At 38.9% G+C, this 14533-nt stretch overlaps 1 protein-coding gene across 1 annotated transcript in view; it reads left to right on the plus strand.

Annotated features, from left to right (window-relative positions):
• ZC3H6 (zinc finger CCCH-type containing 6) overlaps positions 1-14533 on the plus strand; it is a 28628-nt gene that overhangs the window by 1677 nt on the left and 12418 nt on the right. Inside the window, exons 2-4 of the mRNA XM_059828512.1 lie at positions 10227-10407; positions 11775-11900; positions 12923-13178. Coding sequence (XP_059684495.1) covers positions 10227-10407; positions 11775-11900; positions 12923-13178 — 563 coding nt within the window. The remainder of the gene's footprint in view (positions 1-10226; positions 10408-11774; positions 11901-12922; positions 13179-14533) is intronic.

Genomic DNA, 14533 nt, shown 5'->3' on the forward strand with positions numbered 1-14533 from the left:
GTACCTTTAATACAAGTTAAATGTAAACATTGCTTTATAACGTTTTAATTTCAGAAGAGCAGAAGACTTAACAATAAACACATTTACCTGTTAAATAATACTTTTCGTAAACAAGATTTTTATAAAACTTATGCTCCCCTCTGATCCGAGACGTGTATAGTAAAGTGTATTCTTAATACACCTAGAGCATTGTTAAAAGAAAAAAAAAGCGCCCCAAATATAAGTCTTTATTAGGTGTGCAAATGTAATTCTGTCAAAATGTAATATTTTAACTTTCTGAAGTTTATAAAGATTTCCCTACCAGCTGGTGACTGGGAAGGCCTAAAGAGAGACAGGGTCCTTCCTGTCCACAGAAAACATGGTTGACTCGCCAAGGGGAGGGGCAGCACAGCTTTAACGATGAATGATTTTTAGTACTGAATTGGTTTTGTCCAGTCTCCATTGTGGTCTGTTGAAAAGCCAGTTGTAAGTTCTATAGGAAAAAGGCAAGTACCTGATACACTCGTGTGCTGAGTTACCTTGAATTGGAGTCTCACTGGAGTACTAGTTTGGTATTTTAACATTAACACGTCTAGTTTCAATACGTTTTATCTTGCAATCAGTTTTTTACTAGGACTAGTTTACCATAGGTACAGCCCATAATAGGAAGCTGCTGAAATAATTTAACAGATTAGATCAATTCATGCAGCATAAATTAATAGCGTTTCTGTTAACACTTAGTTAGCTTGGTTTTGAAAGGATCCGTAGAATTATACGGAAGTTGGTTAGTGTTTCTGAGCAGTAGAAAATAGTAAAAAACATCTGTCCACACTTTGAATATTCTAGGTTGGAACATTGTTTTAATCCAAAGTCTTTGTTTTCTTGGTTTATAGATAGGGCACCTGATTAACTGAGGAAGGTTTCTCATTCTTTAAATATTTTTAGTTAACTCATTGTGGAGACGTTCTCTTTGAAGTATTTGAGACTTTCTGTAGACACAGATAACAGGTGTCTTTTTAAAGTTTTTCCTGTAAGGTTAGGTTTTATTAAGGATTGCTTGTTACGTAGGTAATCTTTGATAGGCTAAGAAAGGAAGTCCAAGGCAGGGTGCAGGCAAGCTCAGTTACAGCAATTAAATACGCAATTGTGTGTAAATGTGCAAATTATTGCTCTTTTTCGGAGGTCAGCAAGGTCTGATTACTTGCGACAGTTTGTGGTTGCTGTTATAATCATCTGCAGGACTGGGTGCTTCATGTTTCTCTTAAACTCCATTCTGTAGTCATTGTCCCACCTAGACATCGTGCTGTAGATGAATCTACGTGCCTAAGAGAAGAACTAAACACCTGTCACAAATACAAAAGAATTCAGTCCTCATGCAGACTTCCATAGACTTTGATTTTCTGACTAATAGTGAGCTTGTGCAGGCAAGAGAAGGACTTGTTTGCTACAGTTGGTTCTGCATTTGGAATCGGTGCCAGATTGACAATTGCCAGGAACTTTAGAAAATAACTTGGAGTTCATTTGTTTTTAAAATCCAAAAGATTAGGTTGGTACTGATACTTTCCGTTGGCTATCTCTGCTTTACTGTCCTTTAATCTCCAGACTTGGAGATTTCTTATACCATTATCTGCTGTAAAAATAGCAGTGACCTAATGATAGGTCTGAACATTGAGATGCTAACTCACAGATCACAGAGGTGCAAGTAATGCTTCTGTAGCCAGCATGGTCTTAGGAGTTGCGTTGCAAGTGTAAGTATCAGGCCCCTTCTTACGTGCTCATGGTGCAATAAAGGAAATTCTGCACTAGAGACAGCTCTCTGAGAGACTCCTGAGTGGCCTGTGCAAAGTTTATGTAGAAAATTGTCCGGATTTTTGCAGAGGATGTTTGGAAATGCCACTTCAAAGCTGGGCTTGTCTGTTGCATTTCAGGTTCCTTTTCCCAAGAACCATGCTAACCCTCATTGTACAGTTTTTCATTATGTATTTGATGCAATTTTTACAGTTTAAAAGGAAGTTGGTACAGTCACTTTCTTATTCAAGATAAACTGATTTGAGTTTTACGAAGCATAGCTGAAGTGTTTGATTATGTGAGTCTGCCCACGTCTAGCTGTGGTGCTGCTCTTCCAAAGGCTCTCTGTCGCCAGCCGTGTGTGCCGGGTGTATGTCCAGATGAGCCAGGCGAATAGCGACTCCACCCCGCCACCCCTTTGTTTTAATTTTATTTTCCCAGTTTCCTCTTCCAGCTGTCTTGGGAATTGCCTGCTCCCTTTCAGTGTACCAGTTTTGCACTCCTGTCCTCGGCGAGCGTGATTTACACTCTGCTGCTCTAACAGGTCTGTCTGGTTCACCGTAATGGAGACCTGCTCTGCTGAATTACAGCCGGTGGCAAGTAAAGGGAAAAATGCAAGTGGGGGGTTGTAACCAAGACGAGTAACAGCAAATTGGAATCTGTATTATATACCTTAGTTGTACGTTTTCTCTGTCACTGCTTAGCCAACATTATATTGCAAGCGGCTTTGCTTGCATCTTGTCTCGATCCTCATGGCTCCTCAGCTCCGTGACGCACCATGGCATTACAGATCAGGGAAGCATTTGTGGAGCAGAAGGACTGAAGGACTCTTCTAATCCGCAGCTGCTATTGTCCAGCCTGACAGCTCTCCCAGTCTCCCTTGCCATAAGGCTTCCATCTATCTTTGGTTAAACTTGACGACTTAAATGTGTCTCTTTTATTCTGCCTGGTGCTTTAATGCCCTCTGTCCACATGTGCATAGTTTGGTTTGAAAATGTTTACTGATAGCTTGTTTTAGAGATTTTTTTTTTTTTTTCAGTAATAGTTAACGACCGGAGAGTGTGTTCATGTTAAGTTGAAGTTGTTTGTGATCACTGAATGCAGCTCTGTAGTGATTTATTGTTTTCGATCATGATTTCAAAACTTGCTTTGACATTAGGAAACTAGGAAGTGAAGAGATAATCCCTCCCAAATATGCCCTGTGGGCAAACAAGGCCTGCTTGCCATCCAGCAAACATTGCAGGAGTGGCAAAACCGCAGCTGGCTGACGTAGCTGTTACTCCTCATCCTCCTGGGGAGGAGGAGCTGGCCTGTGTGAATTTCTGTAATTTCTTCTACAGTAATAAACCTTAGAGACTGGAGATGGTTAGGCGGCAGGGTGAGAAGGTGGGCTTTCCAAAAGTTGCTCGTTGGCCTCCAGTACCACCACGGGAAGCTATTTTTTGGGGTGCCTCACTGCTGTCTTTCTCACTTCCTTCCCCTGTTATATAGGAACACAGTATCTGTTAAAGCCAGCCCTTGGGATGAAAGCAAAATAGAGGTTAAAAACCCCCAAACAATCTGGTCTAACTTTTCATGATGCAATTTCACTGCCTGGCTGTAGACGAACTTCACGTTTGCAGAGTGGTCAAAACTATTGGGCAGATGAAAAATGCTGTTAAGAGACCTGCATAATGTCGAAGAAGCCGGTGCTGATTCTCGGTGGACATTGGCTTGTTGTGCTAACTGCAACAGCACCTTCTAGTTTTGTACTTCTTTTCCCTATGCATTAATAAATTCTGTAGTGTAGAACCGTGCTAGGACAAATTCATTTTGTGAATTTTAGCCCTCTAAGATCTTACTTTCGACATGTCATTTTCATGTCATCGAGTTGCATCAGAGTTATTGTGCTCTTCATAACTTCATAAAACCAAAATCTTCCCTGTTGCGAGTATTGCGGTTTCATTGGATGCTGGTGAACGGGACAGAAAGTAAGTGTGTAATGATGAGAAGCGATAGCTGTGTGCGTCTGTGCAGTCACGAGTGCTGCATAGCACTGTGTTTTTCTACATGCATTAGGCGTGGAAAATATGTGCAAGGAGGGTTATTTGAAGCAGGAGGAGTGTATGAGGAGCTAGAATAGAGGGGCCGAAGGAGAAATCTAGTTTGGGATACTAAGGAAAACATGCCCAAAGGAAATGAAGGAGAAGAAATACCTGGGAGGGGTGTAAGGCTTTTTTACTAAAGGAGTCTTGACCCGTGTCAAAACCACTCAGGTAGTTTCCCATCAGTTTAAGCTCTCTCCCCTGCATTATATGTCCTTATCACAGGTATTGAGCTCAGCAGAACAGCTGTATGGTGCTGTTACCAGCCCCTGTAAATTAAGGGCTGTTAACATACTGTTTCTACGTGAGAAGATGAGTTTTTGGACATCCTGCATATTTTCTGATAACTTACCTCTTCTAGAACTAATCACAGAACAAAGAGGTTAAGGTTTAACAATGCACTCACTTTAGGACGAAATAGATTTGATTTTATTTTTGGACAGTAATATTCAGTTATCAGAAATTAGTAGCTTCTTAAAAGTAATTATTTGATGGGTTAGAGTGCTGCTCAAGTATAAAGTTTGCATCCTTGTTACTGTGTCCCTTCTCTACAGCAAATCTCTGTGCACAAGAAGTAAAAGGGAGACGTTTACAGCCTTTAATTTTTATCTACTATACACTTTTTCTAGTCTTGGTAATGCTTTCAGAAGCTCTTGGCCATTTATATTCTCTTTAAGGCTTATTCTAATACATAAAGTCAAAACCATCATATTGTAAAGCCAAATGTAATTATTTTTACAGGAGACCTTTCCTCAGCTGTGAATAAAACTTACCAAAATGAACTTAACAGAAAATAATGTTTGATGATAGAGATTCACATTTTGGTTGTATGATTTCGTTCATGTAAGTTCTTAGAACATACAGAAGTATGATTCTCATGTAGCACCTGCTGTATCTGCAAGTATGCTAAGTACTTCTGTTGGGAAGATTGGAAAAACAGTCCCACAGGGAAAAGCCTGTTAGTTTTCTTAAAATATTTCAGAGCTACAATCTTCAGTGTACTGAGAAAAATGCATCTCGGTTTTGTATCTTGGAGTTAAGAAGGGTAAGTTAAAGCTGAGTTTGAATGTTAGAAATTAAACTGTAAATGCTGGAGTAATGGTGAGTTACTTTATGTGTGAATTTCTATTTTCCCTAACCAAATACTTCCATAACTGCTCTTTCAGTGATTCTCCCTGAAAAATAATTTGGCTTCTGTGCCTTTCTAATCCATTTTGGAGAGACACTTGGGACAGTGGAAACGCTTTACGGCTTTGTTTTCGCGTATCCATCAAGCTCTGAGTATCTGGAGATTGTGGACAAGGGGGCGATCCATCTGCGATTTTAGTTCTTTCTCTCGGATTTGGAGATGAACCAAATTTTTTGTGTGTACCTAGTCCTTGTTCAGGGGCTGATAGGCGAGATCATGGCCAGTTACGCTGCCTTTTGTTTAGTTAGGATTTGTTTATGTCATGGAGTCTAGGTGATGTTACTTAATTTTGCATCTCCTGTGTTCTGGACTGCAAGATGGCATTTGCTGTACCATGGGTTTTGAGGAAATAGTACCGTATGGCAACTTGTTTTAATCATTCGAGTCATCCAGTAGGTCAGGCAGCGGTCGCCAAACACCTCTAAGCAACCTAAAGTGGGGATTTAGTGAAGACGCTTTTGTTTCTCTTCCAAAAGGACTTTAAATGTGCTAGGATGGGAAGGGCTTGGTAATACTAGCTGAGATCTCTGGTTAGAGGTGAGGAACCTCTTCTGCTGTTTTCTGTGCCAGAATTCTATACTGCAGGTCTGCGCTGTAATAGGTCAGGGATTAACTTCTGTTAATCTGAAGGCGCATCACATTTAGTTCAGCCTTTGCAAATACAAGTATAGAATCCAGGAAGATAACACATGGCAGAAGTTAAAAATTGCCAGTGCTTGTTCCCTCAGCCGCAGAGGCTGTCTTTTTGACTCCTGAGGTATGCGTTGTGTAGGCATCGTAAACTGTTCCCCCCACAGCTTGTTGGCGTTATTTCAGTGGAGGTTGTTTTTGTGGAGTATTGTTTCATGCGGTAGGGTAGTTGAAAGTGAATTGAATCTTGAAAAACAACACAATTATACTTCCTTGCTTTTCTAGATCAAGAAAATGTTGATTTTTGTGTGTCAGGCATTTCCAGCAATAATAGAAGCATACTAAGATGTTCTGTAAGCAAGAAGCTGTACTTTGCAAAACAGAAGTTCATACTGTCTCTTGTTGGATCAGTGTTGTGATTTGTTTGTTGTAGATATCTGCCAAAGGGAAAGCAACCTAAGACTCGGACCCATTTCCTAGAAAATCATCTGCTAACTGTGTTTTTTCCAGACCACATCTGTTTGTTGACTTCTATTACTCATAGTGGAAAAGGAGGTAGTCTTGGTTCACATTGCCGAAAGCCCTTCCCAAAGCTGCTTGCTATAGCCAAGTCTGTGGAATAAATTTAGGAAGTGAACTTCTAAAAGGGGGTAGGTTCTCCACTCACTTTCTAGTGTACAGCTCCAGTTTGGATTTTAAATGGGGAAAAAAAGCCTACAAAACAGAAGGTAATTTCTGCCCTATCACTTCCTTTAAACTTGCTTTGAAGTATAATTAAATTATTTCCAAGAAATTATACATTTTTGACCACTATATTTTGAAATCATATTTATCGCAGCTTTTTTTTTTTTCCCTTACATTCTTGAAGCTCGATGCTTGGAAAATTCTAGGATGTTGTGGAAAGAATTTAGGCATTTGGGGATTAAGAGGACTTTTGTAATCTTACCCTTGAAATGCAATCCAGAGGATAGTATTACTGAGATTCTGCCTGCTTGTTTTACCTAGAAAGTTATTTGAGTCCTGGGTGCATTGCAGAGTGTAAATATATGACAGCAGTTCTCAAAGGAACTGGTAACTGGTAAATACCTTATTTCCCAAAGAGCATTTTCAGCAGCTATTTTACTTAAGAGGATATTTTAATTGAGTAGACATCCTTGAGAGAGTGAGTTTAGCTCACGTTGTCAAAATATGAAAGATTGTTTTTTCTAATAGCTGCAGGTGTTTCATAAATATTTGTGTTCCTGTTTCACTAGGCACACTTTATTAATCAAGTATCTCCTGGAAGGACGTGACAAATGCTTTCTTGGGATATTATGTGATGTACTTCAGAATTTGTCAGGGAATGCTGGAGATAATGGGCACTGTGGTGTCTGAAGGCAGGATTTATTTTATGCTTGGGATACATATTCTGAAGATCCCTTATCTCTTCTTGCATCTGGGAGTATCTTGGTGTTAACGTTCTCCTTGGCGAGGCAGCGTAAGGATTGCGTATGAGCAGATCTCCGTGAGCGCCTTATAAGAATCACATAAAAATGGGTTCTGAAGTAGCCTCTCTACTTCACGTTTGGTGCCCGCTTAGTAGTGGGCATACCTTTATTATTATTAATTTCCATTACTTGTTCAAAAGCTAACTTTGACTTCATAGCTTCCTATTGTTTTATATTTGCACTAAAAAATAATGTCCTTTTCAAAACGTGTCCAAGTAAATGTTTAAGGTCGCAAGCAAAGCCAGTGACTGCTGCATTTGCAGCGTAGCTAAACTTAAGACATAGCAGTTGAGTAGTTTTTCTTACCTTCTTTCTAAGTTCCCTTTTGTTTTCCTAGCATCCACGGTTGTATTCAGTGTGTTGGAGGGAAGAGCCATGCCTTTAACGGGCTTGTTTTCCGTGAATTTATCCAGTCCCTTTCTGTGACTGCTGCTGGCTGCTTCAGCACTAAGTCCTAAAAGTTCACTCACTGCCTGCTGTGAACTTTCTTTTACTGCCCATCAATATGAATGATGGTCTTTAAATGACACCTTCCAGAGCAGAATCTTTTATTCAGCTTAAATCTATCTTCCCATGCCCACTTTTTAATATTTCAACATTTGAAAGCTTCTAAACTCTCCTTCTTTCCAGTCCTCTTACTTCATGCTACTTAGCAAAAGAAAACTGTCTTCAGTACTTGTCTAGACGACTATTTTCTCCCATACTCGAGGAGTATTTTTTTCAATCTCTAGATAGGCTAGCTGCCCTTATGCATTGCTTAGACATGTTCTTCGAGTCCCCTTTTCCATCATGTAACACGGCGAAGCATCTTCATGAGGCTTGGACGCATATAACTTGTCTTTACGTGATTGCAGTGGGCTGCCAGGAGGTGATAGGAAAATGTCGCAGTTGCTGTAGATACGCTGTAGGATCCCACCAATAGTTGAGAATTAAAGGTGAAGAGGTGGTACCTTGAAATTGATGGATTGCCTTCGTTTTTGTCTAAAGCCTTTATGTGAGTCAGTAATTTGAATGTGGGCATTTTTTTCCTCCCATTTTTTGGCTGGTTAGTTGACCCATAATCATATCTTGGTGTTGGGCTTTTTGTCTGGGTTTTTGTTGCTGTTGGTTTTGTTGGGATTTTTTGTGTGTGGTTTGGGGTTTTTTTTGTTTTGGTGGTGGGGGTTTTTTGGCACTGTGGTTGCTGAGAGCATTTAGTTCGAAGGAGTTGCAGGACATATGAGGTGACAATACAACAGTCATGTCTTTTCCTCCTTCTCCCTGGCATATCCATTTACTCCTCTTACAAAAAGTCAGAGCTTTGGGTTGCTTCGAACTTCTTAACCACTGTTTTTTTACTGTGGAGACTCGTGTCTTTTGCTTCTGGGCGAGTTCTTCCCCCTTCCTGCTATCTGCAGTTCCTTGAAGTAGGCGGAGTTGATCATCAGGTTAGTTGTGAATACAGGACTGAGGTGGGCAAATTGAAAGGCAATTTAATATAGCCTAATTACTACTTCTGTCCTAACACCTTCTACCACCCCCAGCACTAGTTTGGTCTTGGTTTAGGTGTTGGTTTTTTTTTTTTAATACAGTTTTCTATTATCTACAGGCTTCTCCCTTTGCTGCCCCCAGCATCTGCTCAATCTGGTGACATTCACAGGGTGAGGGTTTCAGACACCGTAGGACTGATGGCATTTTCAAGCCATCTCCATGTAGAAATTCAGGACTGAGTTTCTGTAAGGTTCCACAATGCCTGCAAAGGCTGATTCCTGAAGCAGTGGCAGTAACGTAGAAATAATTATATAGAGCCAATTATAAACGTTTACAAGCAGTAAATTCTTCCACAACCAAACCCCAGCAAATACCAAACAGTAGAAGGGGAGTTGAGATTGCTTCAGCAGTACATCTGAAATAGGGATGAGCAATAGGTTAGCTGGTGTTTTGTTGAAATGTGTCTATCGTGGCAAAATATTTTCAGGGTTGTTATTGTTTGGGTCAGTAGACAAAACTTTAAATAAAGTCTTACCTAATCATAGAAACATTTTTCCCCCTACTGATGGAGATAAGCACAAGCCTTTGTGTTGTTTAGTCTACAAGCACTTAAAGTGTTACATTTTGTGTTACTATTTTTTATTAATGATCCTTTGGCGTTATTCCGGTTTGAAGACTTTTGAGATATTTGTGTTCATATGCAGAAGTTATGTTTACATGCGTATTGTTCCATTTACAGTATTTATTGATGTATGAAACAACCCCCTACAAATGTCAATGTTACAAATTTTAAAAAGAAAAAAACTACCCTGGGTGGCTTAGAGAAATAGGATCATCAGATGTCTGTTTTCTGTCAGTTTTTACATTCTAGCAAATTAAATTAAAACGTTAACTACTCCTTGTCAACTACTACTACTGATCTCTTTTGAAGAATCCACTTAACTGCTAAATTAATTCCTCTTTTTCGAATTGTTCATGACTCTGGCCATTACACCGTAGATACTACAGACCCATCTTTTGTTCCAGGAGCTGGTGTGTTGAAGGAAATGTGTTTGTATTACTATGCATTGTTTTTCCTGGAGTGCCCAACTACTTGTTTTCATTATTGCTACTCTTTAACTATATGGTTTTCAGACAGTTTTAATTGCCTTTAATTTTGATCACATCCGTTCTGCATATACAGCACCATAAAGGCATGTAATAGCATTGTAGTAAAAGTATTTCTAGAAATGGTTAAACTACCTCTTCAGTTTGAAATGTGTTTAAGGGCAACAGAGTGCTATATCTTGAAGCAGGTAAAACTATGTAAGAAGAGAAGACCTTTGTTCTGAGAAGGGAAAAAAAAAATGCATAGTTTTTAAACTTTTTAATTTTGCAGTACAATGCAAGGCCATTAAATGGTTTGCTTTCCATTTTTCTTTAAAAGAAAATTCTAAAATCCTAGTAGTTCTTGGGGTGTTACGTGTATTAAAAAGTATATGCACATGTATAAAAATGTAACTGGTGGAAAGAAATACTGGGTGTCTTTGCTTTTACTGTGCTGTTGGATGATGAGATGGATGATAACATTTAATTTTATTCATATTTTTGCTCCTACAGAGAAGACGGAGAGCTAGAAGATGGTGAAATAGATGATGCAGCATATGAAGATGTGAAAGAACATGGTACAAAAGGTGATGATAAACAGAAAAATGAAAAAGGACATAGAAAATCACGGAAGAAACGCAAAAAAGAAAAAGAAAAGAAAAAATCAAAAAGGAGAAGACGGGATAAGCATAAGGTTAGGAAATGCAAACCAAAGTACTGGAGGTGCTTATTTTAATTCCAGGCTTAGACAAGAATCCAGGGAATTAGTGAAGAAAACTAAAATGGTTTTATTGCTATTTAGGCAATCTTCGGTCTCTGAGGGCAACTTTTGGGATTCCTATAATACCAATGCGCTTCAATATTAAAAAAAATGTTTAAATAGACTTTCAACACATGGAAGTGCGTATTCACACATTTCAGTGACAGTTCATGTGGGGTAAGAGACAACATATCATTAAATAATCCAGCCATAGCACATTTCAAAAATAGTTTGGAAGCTTGCTTGTTAGCATTGCCTAAATGCGTTTTCATAAACTTGGTTTTCACCTGTTTATATTTAAAAGAAATACAAAATCAGACTGTGGGTGTAACTGTGTTATTTGTGATATACATCTTAATTGGATGAGGATTTATTTCAATATTTCTTTTTAATAGCAGTTAACAAAATACTGACATTTATGAGCGTTTTACTTTCTGCTGTTGTCAGTGGTTGTGGTAGTTCTGACATGAAAGGCCAAAGTGTTAAACCACTTCTTAAATTGTTTAAATCTTAAGCAGCGGTGTAAGTTAAGCACTGGCCACTGACAATGATAACAGTAGCTGAACCGTAGCACGTGAGAGTTTTTTAGGATAATAGGCAAAATCTGTATTTATCAATTTCAGTTTTTGTCCTAAGTGTCATATTTATGGAAAGAAAATATTTCAGGCTAGTTAAGTGAATTCTTCAGCAAGGTTCATTAAGATAATGTTTCTAATATATATTTTAGTCAGCTTAAATAAATGCAAGCCATTCACGAAATTTTAACCTAGAAAATTAAACTTGATGGTCCTTTTCTAAAAATCACAGAAATATAGTATTCTTGTATGGTTTCCCCTCTGAATTTTCTGCAAAACAATACATCTAAATAAAACACTTGTAATATAGTAACGCTGAGTTTTCTCCCTGCAGAAAATGGCAGGATGCTAATAATTTCTATGGCCATATACAAGTTTCTAGCCTTCTCCCAGATTTGTTAGCTTTCCAGTAGCATCCCTGCTATGTCGCAAAGAAGCAAGGCTCAGAGAGACCTGTAGGAAGCTGATATAACCCAGAGAAACCACATAGCCCTCAATGTTTACGTTCGGAAGCCTCATCGGATCAGATCTCTTTCTCTGATAAGGAGGGTGGGTCATCAAAGTGTGCGCTTTCTTTAGCTTCCCCCAGAAGCAGAGGTTTGTGAGAGTTAAGAAAATATTTTCATTTATTAGGCTAATGCTTCTTTTAATTCATACACAGCAGACCAGTAACACAGAGAATTACATAACAATGTTTGAGAGAGCTATTGTCGTCTTTTTTTTCAGCATAACTCCCCTTCCAGTGATGACAGTTCAGACTACAGCCATGACTCTGATATTGAGCGTACAGAAAGACCACATAAAAAGAGTAGCAGCTCTTCATACAGAGATTATGATTCTTCATTCAGTCAGGTAGTATTTTTTTAAACTGATTACTCATGTCTTTATTTAGGTGTAATGTAAAAAATGCGAATGTAAATGATGCGGTTTTTGAAGGCTGACTTGATCACAGGGCCCATTCTCACAGATTTCAGGAAATGCATCTAGTTCTCATCTCCTTGGGTAGATTTCCAAATTTAAAGCATTATCTGTGGCATGAATGTAGGTGGTGTAAACAAGCCTGGTACTATTTTTTTCCTCCATCAGGCAACAATTAAGATAACTTTATTATTGCCTACATAGGATTTAGATGGTACTAAGAGGAAACAGCTCTTGAAAAGCCACCTTTAAATATCTAGAGTTGATACAGCTTTCTTTTCAATTTGTCCTGGCTTTTCTCAGTCTGTGCAGCTCGATAGCCCTCCTGAGACCACTGGGTGAAATAGAATGCCATTCTCTAAAGCTGAGATAGAGCGGGAGAGGCTCGATGAAACTCTGGTACTTCAGAGGAGAGGAGATTTTCCTTTCAGCCTGAAACCATTCCAGAAACCTTGAAGCCAGCCTAATTTACTAACAAACTGAAGATCTGGTCTGCAGAAACTGGAAAAGGGACAGTGCTGGCTTAGGAGTGGCCATAAGCAGTATTTCATCCTGACTGACAGAGACAGGACAGATTGCATCATCTGTGTCTGAGATCATCAGGATTGGAGATCATGAAGGGAAAATAATTATTTTAATCATAGTTCATCTAAGTAGCACTTAGAACTGCATACGTTAAAATGCGTTGTCAACCTCACTGAAAACTTTTCTGGACTATAGATGCTGATGCTGTTCTTTTTTATCTTTTTCCCAATTTTGATGCATTCAGAATCAAAAGTAGTGGTTTTTACTGAATAACTGATTTTCACTGTGTATTACTGATGCTTGTTCATGCAAATCTGGTAGGCAGCATGACAGTAAAACAGTGTAAAAACAGTTGGCTTTGTAGAGCAGTTTGGAGGGGTGTGTTTTTAAATATTGAGTTGCTTCTGAACAATGCAATCCCTTTCATACAGCATGGACACGTGTCAGGAAATTACATGAGTTCACAGAAAATGCAACATAAAAAAAATGTAAAAAGTAAGGAGTATGACGACTATAGTCATTACAGTGATGAAAACTTTGGTAATTATAACGAGGAAGAAAAGGATGAAGATTTTGCTGATCAGCTTAAACAATACAGGCAAGCTAAAGAGACCTCCAGTGCTGATTTAGGACCTCCATTCCCGAAAGAACCAGTGAAAAAACAGGGGATGAAAGGGATCCAGAAAGGTAAGATAATTTGAATCGTTAGCTGTAGTAATGGATGGTGGCAGCAGTTGTATCATGCGTCATTTCAGGATTTGTTTGTCTTGAGAGCTGAATGAAGAAAGCTGCCAGTGGTGCCTTTCCTATGAGCTTGCAGTCTCCTGTCAGTAAGTGATAACACAGTTCATTGTGAAGGAATAATATAATATGGTCGCACTGATGCATATATTGAAGAAAAAAATCAAGTGTTGGGTAATGTGTACGTAGTAAATAAAGAAATAAAACCCTATTAAAAAGCCAAGATCTTTGTTGTGTAACTGATTGATTAAGAAATCATAGGGCTGTAAAGTGACTTCCTGGTGGTAGTTGATGGAAGTCTGAAATGGGACTTGGTTGGTGGGAGGAATGTAAATATGTCAATTCCAAAATCTAACTTAGCCCCCCTCCCCGCCCCAAAAATCAAGTACCTAGAAATTTTGATAGGTGCCTGAATCCTTTTATTAGTATGCCTCACAAGTATGCTAGCATCCTTTTGTTTTTCTTTTCACAACTTTTCTTGCATTCAGAGCTGGGCCGATACAAATGCTGGTGAAAAAGTATTCCTCTTAAGCAACGTATTCCTGAAAGAGTCCTGCTGCCCTTATTTCATGCCTTACTTATGTAAGCCTAGTTATGCAAGCATTCTTGTTTGCACCTTCGTTTGGTGTCTCATCATTTCCTTACCATTGTAATGCAGTTCATTGAGCCAGCTTACATCTCTGGCCTCCGTATTATGAAGGAACTTCTGACTCCCCAGTCGTCTTGTATTACTGCATTGCTGCTGTGGGGTGTGGAAGGTTAGACAACGGAGACGGCATATACCATTGACAGAGAGACCCTGATCTACCATCTAGAAATGTTTAACTTGTTCTCAGCCCTTTTTCTCTGAGATCGAGTTCTCATTTCAGAAACTATCGATTCAGTTTGCAAAATTTTCTCCCTTTAATCATGGCTAAAGGTTTGTCTCCCAGGCAAAATTTGAGCAGGGTTTTGTATGACAGTATGAATACCTTACTAGTTCTTGGGAGTATACTGTGTGTTATACAACGGTAGTAAGCCGTCTTCCATTTACTACAGTGAAGGTTTATTGTATTCTGTTTCGGTTCACAATAAAATAAATTGGCAGAAGATTGGTAGAATCGTTTTAGCTGAGACAAAAATGGCTTTTCATGTGCTGCTTGGCAATACTGCTTCAAAATCTCTGTCTGCAAGTCATCTGAGATGAAGTCAAGGCATTTTCACTGGAATCAGCCTTGCTCTCGGGGGGTGGCTGCTACCTGAAGTGGGTGTGATGTCTGCAGAACTTTCTAACTGGTTTTCTTTGGTTTTAAATTGATGAG

This window comes from Gavia stellata, chromosome 23, assembly GCF_030936135.1.
Source record: "Gavia stellata isolate bGavSte3 chromosome 23, bGavSte3.hap2, whole genome shotgun sequence".
Classification (NCBI taxonomy): Eukaryota; Metazoa; Chordata; class Aves; order Gaviiformes; family Gaviidae; genus Gavia; species Gavia stellata.